Below are 24,005 nucleotides of genomic sequence, written 5' to 3' on the forward strand. Positions count from 1 at the left end.
TCAAACGCAGAATGTGCTGTTAATCGCGACCTCACCTTGGTTTCCTAATGTTTGTCCCCAGATTAGCATCATCTTGCTGCAAAATATTAGCCCAGCGATGGAGCAAAAACTGTCGTGGATATTCCGCATTTCCGATCTTCTCATTCTGGTGCACTTCATGCTTGATCCGTACATTTACGTGCTGCTGAAGCAACGACGTCGCAGCGATCTCCGAACGATGATACGTTACATGTTCAGCCGCAATCAGTTCAAAATAGTGGAGACGGCAATTTCGCCCCTGCAAAAGTCCACCAACTCGTCTCCGCTTCCTTGAAGCGTGCTACGGACGCCGTTGGTTCACTTTCACATTTAGCTCGATAACGAACCAATTCATTGGTTTTTTCAACAACTCGAGGATAAAACAATGCCAATGGCAAATGTTGTTCTGAACAGCATCACTTTGGGGATGCAGTTGCAATAAATATTCGATATGTATTTTACACTCTGGATGGATTCTGGGTTTTCTTTCTATTGATGTTTAAATGAGCGTAGAGAATGAGTGGAGCAAGACTTAATCAGCAATTCCCCTTTGAATCGTTAATTTAAAACGTTTAATATTTGTCCATTTGCTTTACCTTCCTCACTTTCCTTATCCTTACAAAAAAACTTACCTAAAATGTCCTAAATAGATTGAATGTGATCTATAAACATGTTTGTTTACAGTAGTCTAATTTTCAAAAGCACCTCAAACTTGCCTTGTTAAAAATTTCGAACCAACAATTTATCCTGGGACGTTACGTGGGCTTTTTTGCTAAATTTTAAATTTATTGTCAAATGATTTACTTACTTACTGGTTCGGTCCAGGCCTGGCCGGGTTGGTGTCACAAAACTGAAGCTTGTGAACTGCTTTCTTGAAATTTTGAAAGTAATTTCGTTTCAAAGCCGAAAGGAAAGAAACACTAAAAATATCAACATCCGAAATCTACATCCAGAACATGGAACATGCATTAGGTATTGACAACAGTTAAGCCGTCAAACATTATATTAATCGACAACCACATCATAACCGTATAACCGTTGGGAAGTTAAACACAAAAAAGCAAAATTTGAAAAGCTCTTGCACGCAAATAACCGGTTCATGTGTTGCAAGCAACATTCGGAGGCATGAACCGGTTGGATGTTGTTTCTCCTGCTGTAGGAAAGAGGGAGATGGCATACCAGCGTGCTCTGTTTAGCGTACAGAGCGTTCGGATGTTAACATCGGACCTCTCGCTCCGATTTTGTAGCTTGCCTTGTCGGGAACATTGGATCAAAGGGGAGGAAAACACCACCCCTCACCACCCGCTGTGGAACGCCTGGTGTCCGTCAAAAGGAGGAAAAATCAAAACAGTACTGTCAAACTTGCCATGGCTGTCGGCGGCCAAGAAGACGACGATATTTGGGGAAGAAAATTTGGACACAACAGTGGAAAAGGTCACTCGCGGGGACTGGTGGTGGCTGGATAGGTTAGCGCAGCGAAAGTGGCCATTGTGTCTCTCCGTGGCCACCAGTGTCTTCTCCGTCTTATTCGTTCATAAGGACCGCCGCGTCTGTCGCGTGTAAATGATAAAATAGAAGCCGATGTCACTTCCGCCGAAGTGACGAAACCTTGTTTGTGATATCACCTCTAGTCAAGCCCCCCTTTCCGAGTCCCACTTGCTTCCCGTTTTCCTTCCGCAACACTGCTAATGGAACATAATTTTCCCACCGAGTGCCATACTTTTCGAACCGTGAAAAGTGGAGACTAAGAGTCACTGCTGATAAGCGCACCATCGGAGTGTGTGTGTGAGCTGGCCCAGAATTCAAGTTGAGCGCAAAGAAGAAGGCAGCAGAGGTGCTTAATGCAGGAAGGGAAGGGCAAGTTGGAGAGCTGTCGAAACGAGGTGTATCGAAACTGAAGTGCTGCCTGCCGGGGGCTCGTGTGCGGAGGAAAATGAAGGCATAGCCGAACCCGTTGCACCACGACTGAACGGGCGATAGAAACAGCCACTAGCGCTTATCACAAGTGCGCCACCACCAACAACACCGGGCCTATTGCTGCTGCAGCCACAATCGAGCACATTGTGCCGTGAACCGCAACAACTTCAAAGCAGCCTTTCCTCACAGGTTGCCACACGTTAGTCGTTTCGCCTAACCACAATGCAGGACCAGTGAAGCGCGGAACGCTGCGCCAAACACTGGACCGCAGAACACGGGAAAGCCAGCCGTCGCGTTCGAAAGCATCCCGCGGTTGAGAAGTTTGATTGAGGAGCAAAATGTTTGCGTCGTTAAAAAATAAGATAAAAGAAGAAACTGGCAACGATGTGGCACCGCTTTCCGTCATCAGATCGCGCCGCCACGCGGAATCACTGACCAGCGCCAGCTCGATTGACGAGCTGAGCGTGCTCGAGCAGAAGGATGCTGAACTGAGTGCTACCCGCGTGGAGCTGCAAGAACTGGCCAACCACCTGCACGGCTTTCGGGAGCAAGTTCGCCTGCTGGAGGAATCCAAGGCAGGCCTGGAGCAGGCAAATAAGGCGCTCGAAGAAAAACTACACGCAAGCCAAGTGCAGCGCGAACTGCAACGCGAGGAGCAGGACAAGATACAAAACTTCCAGCAGCAGGAAATATCGAAGCTGAAAAGTATGCTGCTGTTCCGCGAGCAGGAGGCCGTCGATCGAATATCGCATCAGAAGACGGCTGAGCAGCAGGTTGAAAGCTTGCGGCATGAGTTGAGCCGCCTGAGAGGGCTGGAGCCGATGCTGGAAAATGCACAGGATGAGCTGGAAAACCTACGCCACTCGTCGCAGTGCGAGCGCACCAACCTGGTCTCGACACTGGCGGCCGTGGAGGAAGCAAACCGGCATCTGAAGAGCCGCATCCAGGTACTGGAAGATACGCGGGTATCGCTGACGACCAACGGTAGCAGTATCGACGAGAAGATTCAATGTTTGCTGCAGGAACGCAAGCTACTCGAGCAGCGCCTGGAGGAGGCACATCTGCATCTGTCGGACATCAAAAGTAGCTGGAGTGGTCAGAATATGGCCCTCGAAACGCAAGTGAACCGGTTGTCGCGGCAGGTCGCCGAGGAGACGACTGAGAAGCACAAAGCTCTGAAGCAGAAAGACGATCTTATCGAGCGCCTGAAGCAGCTGGAGTTCGAGCACGAGAAGCTGCAATCGGAGATTACCCAACGTGACAATAAGGTAACTATGGCCCGTGTCCTACTCCGGTTGGTGGAGCATTTATCGAACCATTGTGTTGCTCTTTTTCTTCCGTCACAGATCAAACTTATGAGCGAAGAAATAGATGAGCTACATTCGGCGGTACGCGAGGCACGCGAGCAGCACGAGGAAGAGGTCACGTTTATGAGCAGCAATTTAGTAAGTAGCCTCAGCCGAGCGCGGAACATCGTCCAGCAGCCTGCACCGAATGAGCACCATTGATCCTCGATCAGTACTTTCGTTCGATCGATCCCCTCCTCCGTCTCTCTCTTCCTGGTCTTTCTCTCTGCTTCGATCATTCTTGCGTTTTTAATGTGTGCATTTATGGCAGTGTGACCTATACTGCTTATCAGTTGTGTGCCAAAGGAGAGTGTGATAAGCTAAAAAAACCGGCTTAAAACCGTGACCAAACGAAAGTGCCAAAACATGGGACCTACTTTGAAGTGCATAAGACTTTTACGAAGTGCTCCGAGTGCGCATTATTTTAAAAGAAAACAATGTGCCAGTCCACGCGCTGAGGCCACCAGTATTCGATTTGTGAAATAAACTACATTACAATGCATGCTTTTGTTTAAGTTTTTTCTTATTGGTTTCTCTCCCCAAAACACGCGATACGGCACACTTCCTATCGTGAGGTTTTTTTTATTGACATTTCCTTATCAGTTTTGTCATACGCGACACCTGCACCACTAACACTACCGCACTACAAAATACGTAACAGCTGCTCCGTTTCATAATGCAAACTGAAGTGCTGGAAGGTAAAAAGTAAAATTACTTCATTTGTCTATTCGTTTGTCTGTCGTTAACAGGAACAGCTACAAACGGAGTGTGGCACCTTGCGAACGAATCTCACCGAGTCGGAGCAGCGTTTGCTGGAATGTTTGGAAAGCGCCGACCGCTCAACAGGCGCCTACCAAGTCCAGCTGATGGAGCTTGAAAGCACCGTGCGTGAGCTAAACCGTCAGCTTGGCAAGTAAGTTACAACCGACAACGTTTTTATATCTTCAAACTTAAACTTAGATTACATTTAAAAGGAGATGGCATTTTGTATTCGGTTGGCCGAAGTGTAGAAGCAGAAGGAGAAGACCTTTCGGCATCCCAGTTTGTTAACCATTAGGCAAAACAGAAAAATGTCGAACCATCTTATCTATTCCAGGTTAAATTGATTACCCTTCTTTTGAAACGGTTGATAAAAGCTCCCGTTTTTTTGTAAATCATTCTATATCAATACCTGAGCCTGAACCTGAGTTGTGGCTCAATAAACCACCCAATCTAATTCATTGTTTTATTTCGTTCTACACACAATTAGCGAAAAACAAGAAAAAATGGCTGTTCTCATGAAAAATGCCGAAATGTCGCAGCAGGAAGAAATTCTTCGACAAGAGTTGCGCCATGAAAAGGATGAATCGATCGAGCTGCATGATCGTAGTGTAATACTGCAACGTGAGCTAGACAAACGGTAAATATAAATCATCGATGAACACTATATACTGTTATTACCATTGGGAAATCCTTTTGTATTCCAACCCAGATTAAATACCGTCAATGAGCTACGTAAACAAGTGGACGAACTAATGACTACGAATCTCGAGCAGAATGCGGAACTAGTTGATAAGAACAAGGTAGGTGGTTATCGGGCGCTCAAGAAGCGGTCGGATTGAAACATACATTTTGGGTTCTAATCACGATTCTAATCCCGTTAGATAATAAAAATTCTAAATCAACGGCTCGTTGACATGAAAAAAACGTTACAAGAGGAACTGAAGGGTCAAAATAGCAGCAATACAGATCATCAAACTGTTAACATCGGTACTGCCCAGCACCCAAATGACCGGGTTTTCGAGCGATCAAAGAGTTTTGACGCAAAGGGTGTCGCAAAAGAGAATGGTAACCTCAAACAAAACGGTGCAGCGACCGGTACGCCGATCGTGATGGATGAGGTCAACTTCCGGTATCTCAAGCATGTGATAATAAAATTTCTTACCAGTAGAGAGGTATGTTTGCCAACAATCCACATCTGTTTCTCGTAGCATTTATGACAAGTCCTTCCGTCGATAGGTTGAAGCCCGCCATCTCATCAAAGCCGTGTCGACATTGTTGCAGTTGAGTTATGAAGAGGAGAAGCTACTCCATGACACGCTTAATTGGAAGATGAGTTGGTTCGGTAGCCGGCCTGGCCAGGTCTCGTTGTCGACGAATTAGAATCCACCGCCTGATAAAACCGTGCGCGCACAGAGCCATGTTCGAGTGTGTGCTACAAGCCTCAGCATGTCTTCGGATTGTTTTCACTTATTTAGGGAAACTTGCAAAAACTGAAACCGCGGTTCAGTGCAAAACGACAACATAATCATAGCAACATAGGAATGAGATCCTATTGCAATAATGAAGGCACAAAGTGTAACCAGTGCTCAGATCTCATGCTACGAAATGGCGACAGAGCACCAAATTAGTTTTATTTCTGTTCATTTGATTTGGTCTACTGCGCTGAATTGACTATCAACTAACGACTGCTTTTTATACGCTTTTACCGAGCAGCTGTAATCTAATCATACGTTAACATTCCTTATTATCATGCGCTTTACAATACTATGGCTCATGCTTCGCGATATGTTAGTTATTTTGTGATCCGCTTTCCAAAGAAGTATATATTTATCATGCCATTTATCGTGGAATATTTAGCCAAAACTATAGATTGATATTTTATGCGTTTTACAAACTTTTACAAATATTGCAAAGAGTAATCTCATTTTTTCATATTTCCTACGCTCACGTATGCCCATGGGTTAGACAATGTTTTTGTTGCTTGTAGTTATAAAACATTTGTGGAGTGACCATACCACAATGCAATAGTCTACTGATAGGAAAAGGAAAGTGTGACCAGCAGAGCCTTCAGTGTTTGCTAGACGAGAAGAAGTGTACTAACGGGCTGCACTTTAGCCCGATTGAACAATAGATTTGTTTGTGCATTTGTTCATATTTATACAAATTCGAAATCAAAAATAAACATACAGCACCGACAGCGCCCAACACAAGACACTTTTTTCTATCTGACTTGTTGAGTGCCCATTTGCACACGACGTTGCCGGCGAGGAATGCATACTCTCAACTTCCAATTCCCAGTACTCCTTACAGGGCGAGATTTCGTATTGTCCAACCGGGAGAGCTAACCGGGCGCCTATCCTCTCGCAAACGGAGATGCCTCATTAGTTTGCAGATAAAACACACCATTAACACCACGTCCAAAGTTAGATGGCTGACCACCCATATTGGCGTCTGGTCCGGAAGAAGTACAGCTTCCCGACAAAATTTGTCCATGGTCGACGCAGCGAGTGGCACGGAACGATGTGCTGGTGGTGATTGACTCAGCAAAAAATTGCGGAGCCCGATCGTGCGAACAGCCGCCACCGATATCGGTCCCGCAACCCGGTTGCAAACGTCCTCCGTTCGGGTAGAAATTGGCCTGCCCTAGCGGCGTGTTAATGCCCAACACACCGGCATTCGTCATGATCGTCTCCACGTACCCTCCATCGGCCGGTGAAACGGCGTCCGATTGTCCAGCGGAGAAAAGAGGTCCGGCCGGGTCCAGTGCGATGATCGAATGGATCCGTCCATTCTGTGCCTTTCCAGCTGAACCGGCAGCATGTGCCCCGAGACTGTAGCCAATGACGTAGATATTGTCGGGATTTGCTCCTGTGGCTGCGATTAGTTGGTCAATTAACTGCGACACGGTGTTGCCGACCCCTCCGACATGGTTTCGGGCAGTGATGTAGTTTGGATTGATCGCTCCTACACCCCAATCGACCGTGACTATGTTGAAGTCACCCACTTGGAAGTACGCATCACGAATCTGCGAGTTCATAAAATGCGAACCATCATTGTTCCAGCCGTGAATCGTGAATCGCGTCGGATGGGCCGCATTGAAGTTAGACCCACTAATGGATGCCGCATTATTTAATTGCAAGATTTGCGGCTGTGTGGGGTTGGCCCGAGTGAACAAACGAAAGATAATGTCCTGCTGAGGGTTGAACAGCATTTCCGGTTCGTCCATCTCCGGTACATCGTACGGATTTGTGTTGATCAAATGCAGCCGACCATCACCACTGGGAACCAGTTGCCAGTTACGATCATTAATTGGAATCCCTTGAAGCACAAAACAGATAATAGCTTGTTGTGCGGTTTTTAAATTCAAGAACCAAACTATTTACCTTCAGCAACCACAAAAATAGCGAAAAATACCGTGGGCCACTTCATGGTGAATGGATTTGCATCAAGCACGAGTTGACGATGAAGAATAACTTGATTGAAGGGCTTGGCCATTTACTTTTATACCTCATCGTAAAATGCTTTTCTTCGGGGGAGTCCAACGATATCGAATTATCTCAAACCCAGTCCATGGTTACAGAGTATTTCGCACTTGTTCTTATCGATTTACGCAAAAGAACTCAATAAATGATAATCCTGGATGACACGCCATATACTGGCCAAGTTCCAAGTTCGTCCAGTGACGTACCGATGATTAGAAATGAGTCCAGGATTTTTTCCATTACCAACAGTCTATTCCATTCCTTTACAGTAAGCGTACAGCAGTAAAAGTGCAATTGTTAACTGACATTGGCCTATGGTTAGGTTAATAGGACATAGGATAGTTAGGTTAGGACTTTGGGCTATAGATTATTCGTCTCGCGGCACCGATTAATCGGTTTCAATGCGAAAAACTCCAGTTCGATCCCCAACAACTTGAGAGCAAAACTTTAAGTTGGTACTGTGGTTCTGCTCGTTCTAATAATGATAAGTAAATGCAAAATGCGTTTAAATGTTAAGAGTTTAAAATGGCAGCTTCATTGGTGAAATCATTGTGAAGAATATTGTTTAACCCAGAATGAAGTCCAGTATAGTCCAGTAGTCCAGTAGTCCAGTATCCAATCCAAATTCCAACACAAAACAAAGTTTTATTCGCCTAGTAATATGCAATTTTTCAGGAGGACAAGTGAGGGTAGAACAAACCAAACAAACCTGACAAGTCAGCATATTGAATTAAAAATATAGTATTCGTTTGTATTTAATGTCCAAATACTCAAACATCTAAACACAGAATTTCCTTTCACTATCTACATAATGACGGTACGGCGACGGATGATGAAGGAAAAGTTATTACCTAAAACAAAAACTCTGACGCACTATTCGCACATCAACTCTTCAAGTTCCACCTTGACATTATACACTATTTGTAATTTTTATTATCAACTTCATCCGGCTTTCGTGTCTCTGTTCCGTCTTATTGTTTCGTTTGTAGACGGCGTCTGTGGCAGCACTCTTCAAAATGCTTTACAGTGTTTCGTATTCTAGGAGTATGCATATTATCTCTCAGCACCCTTTTACCACATTAAATATTACACCAACTTATTATACCGTATTACAAATAGATCGTTTAGAAAATATCTACTCGAAAATCTACTTCTTCGTTTAACTTTATTCCTGCCTTAGCACACTCTTTGTCGAGAGTGAGGATGACTTGTAACAGAGAAAATGTCACACAGTTATTCTTATGGAAAACAGCCTTCAGTATATAAAGTGTTATAACAAATTAAACACAACAGTTACGCGTCGTTTCCTTTGCCGGATACTAACGGGGATAACATTGGGACAGCCTTATCACCCTAGCAGCTCTACAGTCGTAATTCTCCTCTCTGAATCTGTGCGTACACTTCCGTAGTTAGTGGCTCGTACTGGCCTTTCGGTGTAAGGTAGTACAGAGCGTCTTCAATAGTGTTGGGATCGAAGCCTTCCACCTGCAGATCGAGTTTCTTCAGCTTAAACGTACCGGTCATATCGACCTTCGACAGCAAACGCACAAACTGGGGCCGAGCGTACGATGGAAGAGTATCCTTGATGGTGCGCGCGAACTGCTCCAGATCGACCTGCCGATCCGGGTCCAAGATGGCGGCCATACCGGCTCGTCCTTCCAGGTTCGGCACCTCCACACCGTACACCACCGTATCCCGATAGCCGACGGCGTTGCTTACCTCGGCCTCCACTTCGCTCGTAGACACGTTTTCACCCTTCCAACGGTACGTGTCACCGGTGCGATCCTTGAAGAACAGATTGCCCCGCTCGTCCGCTACCAGCAGATCGCCGGAAAGAAAGGCGGAGTCCCCCTTCCGGAAGATGTCCCGCACGATCTTCTTCTCTGTTGCACCTTTATCGACGTACCCGAGGAAGGCACGCGAAGGGTTGTTCGCAATGATCTTTCCAATGAACAGACCAGGCTCATTCGGCTTACACAACTGACAGAGACCGTTCTTATCACGCAGTGGCTCGCTGTAACCAGTGGCCGGGTCAGCACGGATGATGGAAATTGGGTACACAACCGGAATAATTCTGGACACGAATCCAATCGCTCCGACCGTATTGTCAATGTTCACTACAGAAAAAATATAGTGTTAGTAATGCCTGGGCAAAGCTAGAAGCGCTATTTCACTAACCGATATTTGCGTTGCCTTCCGTAGCGCCATAAAACTCAGCCACTCGGGGAATGTTGAACCGTTCCACGAACTGTGGCCAAATCTGTGGACGGAGTCCGTTACCGAATATTAGGCGAACTTTGTGGGCCTTGTCTGTCGCCGAGACCGGGGTAGCAAGAATGTACCGGGCCATCTCTCCAATGTACTGGGCAATCTGAACGAAAGGGTACGAGTGATTAACATCCTTACGCATGGTTGTAACCACGTCCGGTGTGGTGCATACTCACAGTGCAGTTGTACTTTTGGCAATCGGCAAAGAACTGAGATGCGGAAAACTTCTTTCGCGTTACGACGGTGGCACCGAACAGCAACGCTTGACCGATGCTCATCATTCCTCCGGCCGTGTGGTACAGTGGAAGAGGTGTATAGAATACGTCGTCCGATCGGAAGCCGGCCACCAGCGAAATTGCGGCAGTGATGAAAATGTACCTAAAACGAGTACGATCAGGTCACATGGGGGTGTTCAGCTTGTGGTTAAAGGCAAAAAGCATACCTCGAGTGAGTAATAACGGCAGCCTTCGGTAGTCCGGTAGTTCCCGAGGTGTAGATGTAGATCAGCTTGTCATGATGGTTGGGTTTTTTGATTCCATTCGTGGACAGTTCCTTCGACGCGGACTGCATCAGCGTCGTCAGATCTTTGGCGTTAGCGAGAACCGGTTTCTGGACGACCTCGTTCACCTGATACAGCGCTACCGCAGACGGCAACGTATCAACTATTTCGGTCACGGCATCGGCCAATGCCTCAGCGTAGATCAGTGCATTGCAGTTGGCCACGGTCACGCTGTGCATGAGGGCATTCTTCCGGAGGTTGTGGTTAATCAGGGGTACGATCACGCCCAACTTCGACAATCCCAGCCAAGTGGCGACAAACTCGGGACGATTCTCCTGCAGCAAGCCTACGACATCGCCATTTTTGTATCCGTGCGAGTGGAACACGTTCGCCAAGCGGTTAGCGTAGTCATTCACCTTTGGCACATTGCGAAAGAGGGGAAAAGAATGTTAGAAAAGCCATGCCCTACGCAAGAGTCATTCCAAACTAACAAAAACAAACGAGTTTTGTAGGCAGAAAAAATTAACCACTGTTGACGTCAAACCGTGCACAATCACTTGGCACTTTGGCAGGTGGCCTCAGTGGTCAATTATTCTGCCCAATCGCCGTAAACGTTTGCTATACGTACCTCCCGGAAGGTCCAGGATCGACCTTCGCACACCAAACATGTCTTCTCCGGTTGCTTCGAGACGTACTCCGAGAATACATCGCCGATGCTGGCATTGTTCCTTGCGTGGCGTTTCACCAACCGCAGCAGCTTGATGTACCTTCCCAGTGCTCTAGAAAATCGTGCATAAAGAATTAAACCGCATGTAGTGATTTTTAAAGTGTAAAGCATAACTTCTTCGGGATTCCCCGGTACCGCTGGTGCAAACAAAATCCAAACAAAAAAAACTTAACCGATAAGACCTTGGGTTCAGGCTCACGATGAACAGTATACAACGGCCAGCAAGGCGGTAACCGGTAAAATGCTAAAGCCCAATCATTATCGCTTCATTCTTGATAACGAGCCTAATACCTAGTATTCGTGCCGATGCCGATAAAAATGCGTCAAAAACACGCTTTGGACTGTGACATTGCACTTTGTTTTTTTTTTCGTTTCGCTGCTGGGGGTTGTAAATTAATTTATGTTGTCATTTAAATTAACCATAGCAATGGCAGACAGAACATTGCCAGCAGTTCACAAACGACTTCCGCAATTCAAACTGTGAATAATAAAGTGCACGGAACTCTACAATCAGTCTGTAGCCGGAATAGGTCAACCGATAGGGTTTTAATGGTCTTTTCAATGAAGGAGGCTCTGGCGTATTGTAAATCCATTTTGAAGACTATTTTGTTGGCAAACACACGAACTTTTGGCTTGGCCGTTGTTGAGCGAACGAAAAGCATCATCTTCAACTAGAAAAAAGAGCACAGGAACATACGCGTTTCATGCGTTGCAACATGCCTACACGTACCTAGAAATCCGTCGACCACTTAGCCAACCGATGTTGATTCGCTTCTCCTCACAAAACCGGTTCCTCACATGGCCACTTGTAACGAGAACTTTTCGCAATTCTTTTGTTTTTTCCCTAAGGCTGAGTCAAGACAACGGTGGAACCTATTTACTCAATCTGCAAGGTTGTAAGGTGACCTCCATCAACCGGGTTGAAATACTTTGTGCTTTGTGGGCCGATTTCTTACGGAACTTGCTCCTGGCGCTGCCCTCTCGCTGGCCCTTCGTTTTGTTCAAGCTGACCTTCTTCGCCAAGTTCAGCGTTAACGACTTTGCGCCCCTACAAGTCCCAATAGGAAGGGAGAGGGTTTGCGAAGCTTGTGGTTGGACAACGCCTGGCGCTTTCGTTCACTTCGCCGAAGAAAGCGCCAGATTAGGCAAGTCACTCACTAGCGATCACAAGCGAGATATAACCATTGCTTTTCGTGCGCAGCCAACCGTGAACGACCACCGCCTTGAGAAAGTGAAAGTTTTACGTCCGTTCCAAGTACTTCCACTCTCTAACGGATGGCCAGGCCACAGAAACTCACATCCTACTCTTTCTTGGCCATTCCCTGAAGTTGTCGGCAGAACATTCCGGTGTCTAGCGAAACGATGATGGGCAGGTATGGTGGTGGTGTTGGCCTCATTCAGGCACCGCATTAATCGCTGTGTACGCTCGAAATATGTTGAGTTGACAAACAGACCGACCGATCGACCAGCGGGCGCCCGCCGCCGGCCAACGCATCCCGCGAAACGTGATGTAAAAGAAAAGGCCTTATATGCCACGCAACCTCAGCATTACGTATGCACATGGCCGCCGTTCGACGACCGGCGGTTCGGTTAAAACCTGTCGGGCACTTTGGGACAACTGGGTGGAATAGTGGGCAGATTATTCGAGCCGTCCTCAGCGCCGAAGACAATTTGCTGGATAATTGCGCCAGCAATGACGACCACTAACGGTGATTTTGGACGACCAGCTGAAGCTCTGACTTCGAAGCACTACGATGGAGCGATTAACAATGCAAATCCCAGTAGTTGCACCTCGGCAGTGGAATCCGGATTCTCCCAAGAGCACACACTCACTTGATATCCCGCGGGGCGGTCACGAGCGCGATGTACCACCATCGCCACCAGCCGCTGGCGATGAAAACCGCGGCTAGGGTGATCAGAAGCGAAGGCAATCCAAACTCCCAACCCATGTAGTACCAAATGAGCACGATGGCCGCGATCGAAGCCCCAACACCGGTGAACTGAAGCACGTACAAAAACGCTAGCTTAACCCGATCGCTGGTCCTTGTCGTTCGCGCCGTTTGAGTTCGACTGAGCGCGCCATTTGCGCCGTTCGTTGCCGCGGCCCGCGATAGTTCAATTTCCGGCGGTCCCTTCTCAACGTCTACGCTGGCTGGCTGAGAGAGCAAAACAGAGAGAATGAGAGAGAGAATGAGAAAGAGAGATACGAGAGATTAAAAAAGAGAGAGCGAGTGCGTGGAACGCGGAGAACATGAAATACGAGGGCTGATCAAAAAGTTTCGCGACATTAAAATTTCCGCGGGCTACCTATATATCCGATTTTCGACGTTCACATCTTCTCGTTTGTCTGGCAAAATTTTCACCACCGATGAGTGCTGCTTTGAGTCATCATAGCTTCACCATTAAGCCACAGTCAACATTTCGAAGGTGTCCGCGCTTTTAATTTCGTTTTTCACACAAAATTTCTTATCAAAGTATCTTAGACAAAAATCGCCGACGAGCCACATCTTGTCCAAGCAAAATAGTTATCAAAAATTGGCCGATTACTTAAAATGGCCGAAGTTTTTACCATAAGTTACTGGCATGTGTACCATCCTAACGTCACAAAAAATTGGAAATCGGATATACGAAGCCCGCGGAAATTCCAATGTCGTGAAACTTTTTGATCAGCCCTCGTAAGCAACGTGGTGCAGCTTTTGAACGAACGATGCGTAGCTTAAAAGCTCGTCAAGCTCTCCCAATGAACGAAGGATCAACTGCAAAAAGAGTGCAAAGTACTGACCATGATCGGTTAGTAATTTTAGGTGCTAAATAGGAACCCTTCCGGGTGCTTGCTTGAATGAAGCTTTGCAGGTTATTTTTTAACAAGAAAATAATACAACACACAATCCCTGTTCGACCTTCAACCTTAAAGCAAATGTAAGAAATCAACAGTAAACGCCGGAACCATTGTTTGCCGGCTTCCAAAAAATACAGAAGCTTCACATTGAAGATTGGGGGATTAAGTGTAAATTAATGTTCCCATTTATGTTAATTCGTTTTAGCTACATCATGAACCCTGCGTGTTGCTTTCAGGTTGCACAATAAAACAGTTCTGAAGGCGATTTATTGTGCGACACAATAAAACAGTTCTGAAGTTTGTTAGTCCGATGCCTCAGACTATGGCCGAAAACTTTGTTGTCAACATAGTGAGGTCATTCAACATAGAATAATCACACTAAAATCCTTTCGGCCGTTATTCATAACAAACATTCGATAATCACTAGGTTACTTTTACTAAGAAATATTCTAAAACCAGAAAAATGTTCATTTGACATACAATGCTGGTTTACTCGTTCCAATTCTTGTACGTTTTACATGACAGAAAATGAATTCATTATTTTAATAGAATTTAAATTTACTGAACAACGGGATACACAACTTCTATACGACTGCTTCTCGTATACTATTTAATCATATGAGCCTCTGCTGTATTTAGCGAGCCGGTTTCTTGGTGCCAAATCTCCTAGGTCAGTTACGTCTTATTGACACACATTCAGAGGCCATTATTACATAGGATGCTGCCAACGAAGAAGTGCTAATCGCTACTCTGCCCTCTTCCGCCCTGCTTTTGAATGCGTTTGGATGATACAGCTTGGGAGGTTAGGGTTATACATTACAGCCTCTCCACTGTGGAGGTTGCAAAAAATGCCGAATCAGATTCGAATTTACCTTGGTATAACTTCCATAGCGCCTCGTGCGTGTTCGGGCGAAGTTTTTCACCGAACGTAGCGTACGTCACGAGACGTACCGACTTCTCACGTTCAGTTGATGTGTAAAGAACAAAAAGTTGCGGAAAATCATTGTATCGTTGGAAAACTCTGGGCCGGCCTCTACGTCCACGTTCTAGACGCTCGAGCTGAACAAACGCAGAGTCTCAAACGCTTGTTACGATTTCTGTTTCACCAACGGAATTGTAATTTCCACAAACCTAGCGACACATTTCGTTGTAGTTGTTCAATAACTTCTTCTGAGATTGTACCACCGAAAACACATTCGAACACTAAACCGCAATAGAATGCAGCATGAGCCGCAGCACCATCTTGACTGCGGTACCCAAGGGAAGCGCACTTCTGGCTTATGCTATATGCTGCGACAGATATGGAACACCAGATATCGCAGAGCAAATCTTTTTTTTTTCTCCCTAAACAACCTTCACAACACGGATGTAAATCGAACTATGACCTCAAATAAACCGCTTATGTCAAAACATCTCGGTCAGGGCATTTGTTATGGTTGCGCAGAAGCGCTGCATTTTCGACCGTTCCGTGCGCAGCTCCAGGGTTGTTTCACCGATTTGAACACATTTTTAAATATAGTGTTTTTTAGTATTTTCCGTTAAACGGTGGGTGAGCATTCGAAACAGTCGCGCACCACTGATCTACCCTTATGGGAATGATAAATACTCCATATGAAAATCCGGAAGCATTGGCTGCGCTTGTTTGAATTTCTCATTAAGTTAATTGCTATATAATTGTGACTTTAATATAAAACTAAGCATTAGAGAGGTTCATTTCCAATTATAATCAAGGAAGCTCATAATAGAAACATAAAACATCGTGCATCGTCTACATCAATCTACAAAGTGACTTTCCCAAATTTCGTCGGATCGATAACCACCGGAGCTATGGTCAATGCGTTTAACCTTAACCAAAAAAGGGTTCAAAAGAAACTTCATCGCACATCGTGTGCCCGTCGTAAAAGCCCGTCCTGATGGTCCGCTCTTGGCCAAGGTCAGTAGTAAACGCCGTGAAATTGGTCGGCAAGTCCAGCAGCAGAACGCACTTGTGGCGGTTACCTCTTTTTTTCAACTTCTAATGTCTCGGCATTGGCTGCGTGCATTTCGTTGGGTTAATGCATCGGTTAATAGTGGAAGCGTAAAGGTTACCGATTGCTATGCGTGACTGTAAATGAAATCTACTTCGACGAGATAAGTGAAACGTTTGGAACCCCGAAGCGTTTAGAACTGTTCGATATTTACCGTATTTTTCAATGTATAACGCGCACCTTTTCCCCAAGTTTTTTAGCTCTAAAATCTGGGTGCGCGTTATACAAGGGTAGTAAAAATTTTGTCTCCTCTAAACTTACAAATGTGCATTTTTAGGTACATTTTTATGGTCGTATTCCGTGGTAAACATCTGTCAATCGTGGTAAACATTGTACCAAAATTGTTCTTTTCTGATCAAATGGAAGGAATAAATCTTTCAAATAAATGTTCAACCAATAAAAAATATTCAGCCGTTTTTGCTTTATAACCAAATGAAATCATGTATCGTTAAAGAAACACCCTGTAGTATGTCTTTTGCAATGTATACGCATTTTACCTTTAGTCTACTTTAGAATATTTATAGAATAATATAGATTTTTTTTAGATTATTTAGCATAATACATTATTATCATTGGGTATTTGTTGGATATCACATATCTGAAAAATGTACAGTAAAAAACTTTTTTTCCAAATTTTTTCTCTTAAAATATGGGTGCGCGTTATACACGGGTGCGCGTTATACATTGAAAAATACGGTAATTAGCTAACACGCACGCATTGAGTGCTGAAAATTAAATTTATCATTGTTTTATGTGGTTCGTTAACAAGGCAATAGCAATGACTAACACTACTGCACTAGCGCTCTTCTTGTTAAGAGAACACACATTTTGCTTTTCCAAATTTCACAGAAGTGTTTTTTAAGCAAAGTACCCATAGTTTTCTTCAAATTTGATTGAAGCTTTTATTAAACCAATGGCAATATTTTAAACAATTGTGAAAATATAAGGATTTATGTTATACGTATCCTAGTTCAATGTGTGTTTATGTTATTTTAAAATAAATAATTTAAACGCCTTATGAGTACGAATATGATAAATAAAGCTTACACCAAAAGCAATATTTGCGCGAAGCTTTAAAAAAATCCATTTTTAATTTTATTTGAGAACTAATGTTGACCAATGTTTAACATTTTTTTCATGCTTGCCAACATTAACATTTACATTTTTTTCCACGCGTCCATACTGTTGGTCGACCAGCGATAGAAGCGCTAAAGTGACACAGAAATGTGCGATACCTGCTCACAGTGCCTGAAGTGTGTGTACTCACTGTCGATTCCGCGGAACGTTCCATCTTTCTGTTTGCTGCTTTCCAACCGCCGGCCAAGCACACGACACCCTCGGGGCTACGCATTCTATGCAAATATGCCGACGACGGCGTTGCTTCAATGTTGACTTAAGTGACCTTAGCACTAGCGCACCTCCGTGGATTCATGGGCCTCTCTGTGGCAAGCGACTTCAAAGCTAACGGACCACCCCACGAAACCCCGTTGGGAGTGGCTGGCAGTAGAAATTCGCCGCACTTTTCGCAACACTTTCCCGCTCTGAACCTCCCTCATTAGGTGTTCCGTTTTTGCGGCCCGAGTGGCTGTGTTGCAAACAATGGCACATTGATGACAGCAGCCGTTTTCCCTCATTTCCCTTTCACGGCCTTCATGGCATTCATCTCGGCGTCGGTAGCGGTTGATGCCCAATGACAAACCCATGGCCGCCCGATCATGATCTGCGAGTTCAACGATCCTCGACGAGGCAGATTTTCTCGACGGTAATTTTCTTTCATCGGCCGGGCGCATTTCATTTTCTTTCACGGACAAACGTCACGGTGGCGTTTTTGACGGTGCCTGGAAACGACCCACAGAAACCCTGCTTAATGGGCACCGCGTTGCAATCTAGCGCTGGCGCGGCACGATCTCTTGAGCTGTGGGCCGGAGGCTTAATAACACAGCTGCCTATTGCTGCACATGCGTTAGCTTCACCGTCATCATCATCAGCATCGCCGTGGTGCAAGTCCATTAATCGCAGCCTCGTGGAGTTCCTTTCTCTATGTCTCATCAGTACGGCTAGAGCATTGTCATGATGAAGCTGTTTTCCGAAAGGTGCGAATTTCGCTATGGTCTGGATGCACTCCTCGTCGACGACTTATTCACGTTTACGGAAGCTTCAAATGTCATTCTTTCGGAGCCATTAGCGATCAATTATCACCGAAACGCGAAGCTACTAAACACCAGCTAAGACAACACTGTTGGGGCATCATATCACAAGAAACCGACGGTCGAGGACGTATCAATATTTACTGGCTATAGTGTGTGTGTGTGTTATTCTAAATACGACCGAGGTGCGTTTACTTAAGCAAATCTTGACCCTATCGAAAGTGTCCAAAGATACGCCCGGTGTTGGACACTGTTAGTTACACATCGATAGGCCAGCTTAGGTGTATTTAAGTACACTTGTTGATAGTACACATGTTTAAGTATACAGACAATGTCGCTCTTTATCGAATTCCTTAGCATTTGCAATAGGCGTGGGTCTGCAACATGGAAATAATGCAGAGATTGTTCGAATGTTTACCACAGATTATGTTAACAATTAGTTCAAACGATGACTGAATAGTGCTTGTCCCAAAAAAAAATTCAGAGTATTACAACGCGGTTGATGGAAGTAGTATAACTCATATCTTGCCACGTGGGCTAACGCTACGATCTTACGACTGATACCGTCACCGGCTGGCAGTGACAATGGTGCTGGATGGTCAGCTAAGCGACGATAGGAAGAGCTGGGTTTGGTAGACAACTTTAGTGGCCATAAGATATTCGGTATGCCGCAATGTCAGTCAAAAGTGGACTTGTTTCGTTGGCTCCGTTTCGTCCGCGATCTTTCACTATACCGTTACACCACCCAATGGCCGGTAGGAAAAAAAATCGGAGGCTAAGATTCAGCGTTTGGAGTGTCTTCGTGTATTAGAGTTAAGTTGATTTAGAGTGAATAAGTGTTTTAGACATTTTTAGAGATAAAATAGGTCGTCTTTAGATGATTACAAATTACTAAGGCACCCAGTTAAGACTAGCAACGGTTTGTTGTGGAAGACTCTCAACGAGTGTTTGGTGATAGGAAAACTAGACACCAGATGCTGTCCAAGCTAGGCTCGCATTCGTTGTCGTGGACATAAAGAAAACATGTCGCACGATCTACCAGGAGTCGGGTACGAATGCTCATTTTTCGACTGCCAAACTTCAAACAGCACATGAGCAGCAATGAAGCAATGAAGGTCACGTAGGACGATCGGCTTAAAGGTTAAAAACAGGTTTTGCTTTTCACTCGAAAGCAAACAGTTAACGGAGCGGCTGAACAGATTGCCTTTTCATAGGCTCCCAGTTGAGTGGTTTGTGGTAAAAATGGGTATTGAAAGCAAAAAACCAACCCACCCAACTGGGTTAGAAAAACTTCAAGTCACATTAACTACAGGTTGATTACTTTTTTGGGGTTTTCCTTCTTTCCTTCGACTGGTTTCGTTACTATTGTCCTCCGGGCCCCTTCACAACCGGAGTAATTGCCGGTGGTCGTGCCAGTCATGCGTAAGGATGGTTCAGATCCGGCCTGTCTCGAGCAGTAAAAGCAATCGCCGGGCTCAGTTCATATTGTAAGCGTCACCTTGACAGCGAGTCGGCACATTCCAATTGTGGCCGGATTGTTGAAATGGCGCCATTACATGATCGCATACGGACACCATAACTGCTGGCTGTAGGTTAGAGCCGAAGGCAGGAAACGATGCTTACAGTGCACGGCGGAAGGACATTTCAAGTATTTCAAGTTATAGCAATAGCGAAATGATTAATTCGATAGTTCAATAAAAGAATCACCCAATTAAGTCTAAACAGCGAATACATTTTGAGCTATTACGGGTGTTACAAATATTAATTATTCGCAGTTTAGATAAAAACGTAAGCCTCATCAGTTAACGATTACACCTACAAAATATCAAAATCCATTGACAAACCATAACATATCAAATCATTACCGCTATTACCGTTATAAGGACAAGCAACAATTCGTACAAGATATGAAAGTCGAATTTGGTCGATCGAAAAGTAATGTGTTAGTTTTTAGAATATTGTAAGCTCAGCTTACTATAGACAATTTTACTCTAATAAGCACTAACTTAAATAAAATCAAATAAAATTGTTTGCAATTCAAACTAATTTTATGGTGGATGAGAAGTAAGGTTTTGGGGTTTTGCGGATATTGTTTGTATGAATTGTTCATGCAATATCTCAACCATATGCCCTGTCGATCATAATTGAGCACGGCCTTATTTCATAAAAAACCGTCGACATAAATCGTGCCAAATACACGTGTAAAAGTCCGCAACAAGGCGGAGGGTTTCCAAGTATTTTTTGCTGGAAACCTCACAATTGACAAACTGCAAACAAATGACAAACAACATTCGGAAGGGACCGGCAAATTATACATCTCGTTGTAGCGCTGTAATTATGGGGCATTGGAAGCGTTTCGGTAAACTCATTGTAGCGTTTTGATAAACTGCAGATTAACACGTAGCTAACGATGCATGCAGCAATTACATTTTTTATCAAACATAAGATCGTTTTATGGGCGAGTGGCGTGTGGTTTTTGCGTTACAGCTCCCGAATCTCTAGAGTAGTAGCAAACGTCTCGGCTAAACCCCGTGCTTCGACCCCACAAGCAGGTCTGCTGTTCCATAGACCTCGACAGAGCTCCTGCTCAAAAGTTTGCCAAACGGTTTTGCTTTCCAAAATTTCACAATCCGCACCCCTATTTGGGCCAACCTCGTTCCGAAGACCCCAACACCGTGGCCCACGCGACGGCCTATGGTTCTTTGCATACGAAATGCACTTGCATAACTGTGCGTCGGACGGTGTGTCTGATGAAGTCTGTCGCCCAAATCGCGGCTACTTACCTCCGTTTCATTGTTATTCATTGTGAATACTGATAATTAATCCATACACAGCGAGCCGGCTGACCTGCAAGTAGTGACGTCAGGGAGAGCTTTAGTCGGCTGACGCGTAGCTCTAGACGTTCGGCCACAGTGGCCAATGACGAAGGGCTACTCAAAGCGTATTCGTAACGAACAGCATTCCTCTCACAATTTGTTGTAGGAATCTTCACACGACTATCGATCACTCTAGAGATCAACTCGCTAGCACTCACTTTAGCACTTCCAGCATGCACCTAAGGCGTAGGAGCAGAACCCCCAACAATCACTATGAACCGGCCTAAAATGAACACAATAACGGGGCCGTTCAAGATCCGGAATCAGAGACCCCACAGCTATTTCACCACGTGGCCCCGACGACTTCGTACCCGCCAGCGATTCAAATCCAACAAACGCCCGGCGCACGGGGTCGTGCCTCACGATCCGCGATCGGCAACGGCTCACTGTAAACTGAGAACGCACCGCGGACTACGGCACCAAAGAAGCTCCGAAAAAAAAATCACCGGCGCGACCAGCTGAACGGCTCCGCCCCATCAACCAGCGGCACGGCCAAACCCCCGGCTGGGTGACTGGGTTTTTCACGGGAAACCACAAACGTGAAAACGACAAAACAAAAACCACAAATTGTCAAAGTAAAACAAACAAATTCAAAAAGCTAATGGAACTGTCTCACACGCTCAGAGGCGGCGCGCGAAACCAACTCTGTCGTCCCGAGAACCACCGTGCCATCATCGATATCTGGCTTGGGCGAGTATAACCCATCGAAGGCTTTTTATTTAATCTTTAACGACTTTGCAACACTTCGTATGCACACAGTTCAATACTAATATTGTTATTTTGTGAGCGGAAGTTTCGTGCGCGATCAAAACAGAGAGACAAAGAATGAGAAAGAGAGAGAAAAAATTTAAATTTACGCTGCAAAGCCGATAACCATTATCGTGGTCATTTTAATCCGGTTTTTAGTGTGCTGAAAGTGAAGGTGTGCTGAAGTGTCCAGCCCAGTAAGTCGTTTTGTGTCGGTAAGTGGTGTTGTCCTTTTTACCAAAGAACGCTTGGGTGGCAAAAGTAATGGGTCTGGAGTGGTTACTACCAATCTTCGATGGAGAACACTGAGCTTCCTATGTAAGCATGCATGGTATTTCGATCTGCACGGAGGCTACTTTCAGATGTTATTTAATTACAGCGCAACAGCCGCCAAGAGTTTCTGGTCTTAAGACCGTAGAAAGACAATCTCGACTACCAATTGGGGGGTACCAATCGTGATGAAGGTCGCGAGTGTTGCTACAGTGGGTCAAGAACGATTGACCATCAGATACACCACCACATTGATTCGGATTGAATTGCAACAAGTTCCATACATTATAATATCAACACACCGGCGTACCAGTTTAAAGATAGCTCTGAAGAAAGTCTGCATACATTGACCTACCAAAAGATTGGCCATGCTTTTTATCCTAGCGATGGCGAACGACTATCAATAATAGCACAGAAAGAAATAGCTCCATATGCATTCCTCGTTTCAAAAGTATGATAAGAATTGACGTAGCGATCTAGGTTGTGTGTTTTTTGGTACACGATATCGATCTCATTTAAAGGTGTTTAAGTCAGCCTTCTCGAGATTGTAACGTATCTTATCTTATATCATATCAAAACAGTCTCACAAAAGATCCAACGATAAGTTATATAAATGCGCTTTCTTTCATTGTTTGCCTGCGGAAAATGAACTTTTGACTTTAGCGATTCGGAAGACTAATTTCGGTTTTATTTTCATTTTTTATCAGCCTTCCCCAGCGGTACTCTTCGCGTGGGGTTTGGAGCTCGCCGTGCGCCTGTTGTAAAACGCCAGCGATAACAGTGATTTACGGTGGGTAGTGCGGCGGGAAGTAGGCGACCCGGGGTGGTGACAAGCTCCAGCGATTTTGACCGATTACTTCACATGCGGGATGCCGCTGACGCGCGCTGACCTAACTTGCTACTCGAATGTGCAATAATAATTAACGACGTACCCGGGCGGCGGCGTTGTGGTGTTATTCAGCTCGATCTCCCTCCTTCAATGCACGGAGCTGGGGTGTACTAGAGATCATGCGCATCCCTAGCATGGCCCGGGGTCTACCCTATCGACCCTAGTTCCCATTCAGTTGTGATTCCGGTTAGACTACGGTTTGTTTGTTTTGCGCCACTTGTCGGTCTAGCACATCCTAACGGTTGTCTTATTGCGTCTCTGAAGAACTGGTAAAGCATTGGAAGAGGTGGAAAGAAGCAAATATCATAGTATGGGTATAGTTATCTAAATTAATAAATTATTTTTTATAACAATGAACAGAAAACAAAACCAAAATGTAGCTCACACTAGTAACGGGTCTGATGCTGTAAGCTGTAAGGTTCGTCTCTTGTTGCCAGTAGAACTTACTCACCATTTTTAAGATGTAACCAGCCACACACAATGAAATGATGGCAACCGCAACCGCCGACCTTATGCAAGATAATCCATCCTTGAAAGACGCACCTTGACCACTTGAAACTCAAACACTCCTCAAGACGCTCTCGAACTACCGTTTCGAGTACATCTTGTACAAGAACAAACCGTATCAAAAGGATGGATATTTGACAACTCATCACAGCTGTTTTAAAGAACCCTTTGATCGTAGCGTCGATCAACATGATCTTTAGCAGTTCATTCGCACCTGGTGATGCCACCTAAACCCTTCAAACCTCCAATAAACACCCCAAAGGCGTCCTTCGTCCAATCTGCCAGGTTGAGATCATGATGTTCCTCAGGCAGTACCTTGTTAATCACCGGACACTAGTGATTGGTCCATGGTGTTGATGTATTTTTAGTGTACACCTTACTAGTGCCGTAAGACCTCTAACCAAACACTACGACGTACAATAAATCGTGGAAGTAATTTGGAGCTCAGATCTGAAATGGGGAAAACAAAACGCACCTCACGAATTGGTGCCCACAAGTTTCCGTTTTTCTGACCCCATGTGGCCTACGTCTTCCGCCCCAAAAGTGTGGAATATAATAATCGTAAATATGAGAAGCCAACGCAATTCACTCAAGGAGCTTTTGTGAAGTCGGTACCGGAGGCATGCGATTGTAAACAGTGGCGAGTTAAAATTACTCATGTCAACAACTGTATTTACCCCTACA

General features: G+C 45.0%; 3 protein-coding genes across 4 annotated transcripts; 1 reads left to right on the top strand and 2 right to left on the bottom strand.

Annotated features, from left to right (window-relative positions):
* Positions 1-2,273: 2,273 nt before the first annotated feature.
* Positions 2,274-6,130, top strand: LOC128272108 (golgin subfamily A member 1). Its single transcript, XM_053009843.1, has 7 exons — positions 2,274-3,203; positions 3,282-3,380; positions 4,031-4,194; positions 4,531-4,680; positions 4,753-4,843; positions 4,925-5,215; positions 5,280-6,130. The coding sequence occupies exons 1-7, from the start codon at positions 2,274-2,276 to the stop codon at positions 5,421-5,423; spliced, it is 1,869 nt and encodes a 622-aa protein (XP_052865803.1). The 3' UTR covers positions 5,424-6,130.
* Positions 6,131-6,396: 266 nt separating this feature from the next.
* On the bottom strand, positions 6,397-7,472 carry LOC128270443 (pancreatic triacylglycerol lipase-like). The gene is made up of 2 exons (XM_053007840.1): positions 7,427-7,472; positions 6,397-7,361 (listed from the first exon to the last, which is right to left on the bottom strand). The coding sequence occupies exons 1-2, from the start codon at positions 7,470-7,472 to the stop codon at positions 6,397-6,399; spliced, it is 1,011 nt and encodes a 336-aa protein (XP_052863800.1).
* Positions 7,473-8,467: 995 nt separating this feature from the next.
* LOC128275692 (long-chain fatty acid transport protein 4-like) lies at positions 8,468-20,897 on the bottom strand. 2 transcript variants are annotated; one of them, XM_053014279.1, is made up of 7 exons: positions 20,816-20,897; positions 12,853-13,175; positions 10,921-11,071; positions 10,236-10,708; positions 9,970-10,171; positions 9,704-9,896; positions 8,468-9,642 (listed from the first exon to the last, which is right to left on the bottom strand). In XM_053014279.1, exons 1-7 carry the CDS (start codon positions 20,834-20,836, stop codon positions 8,888-8,890), a joined length of 2,118 nt encoding a protein of 705 aa, XP_052870239.1. In that variant the 5' UTR covers positions 20,837-20,897; the 3' UTR covers positions 8,468-8,887. The 2 variants fall into 2 exon arrangements, with proteins under 2 accessions (XP_052870239.1, XP_052870240.1); XM_053014280.1 differs by lacking the exon at positions 20,816-20,897 and adding an exon at positions 14,731-14,771.
* Positions 20,898-24,005: the final 3,108 nt, after the last annotated feature.

The sequence above is a fragment of the Anopheles cruzii genome, chromosome 3 (assembly GCF_943734635.1).
Source record: "Anopheles cruzii chromosome 3, idAnoCruzAS_RS32_06, whole genome shotgun sequence".
Taxonomy (NCBI): domain Eukaryota; kingdom Metazoa; phylum Arthropoda; class Insecta; order Diptera; family Culicidae; genus Anopheles; species Anopheles cruzii.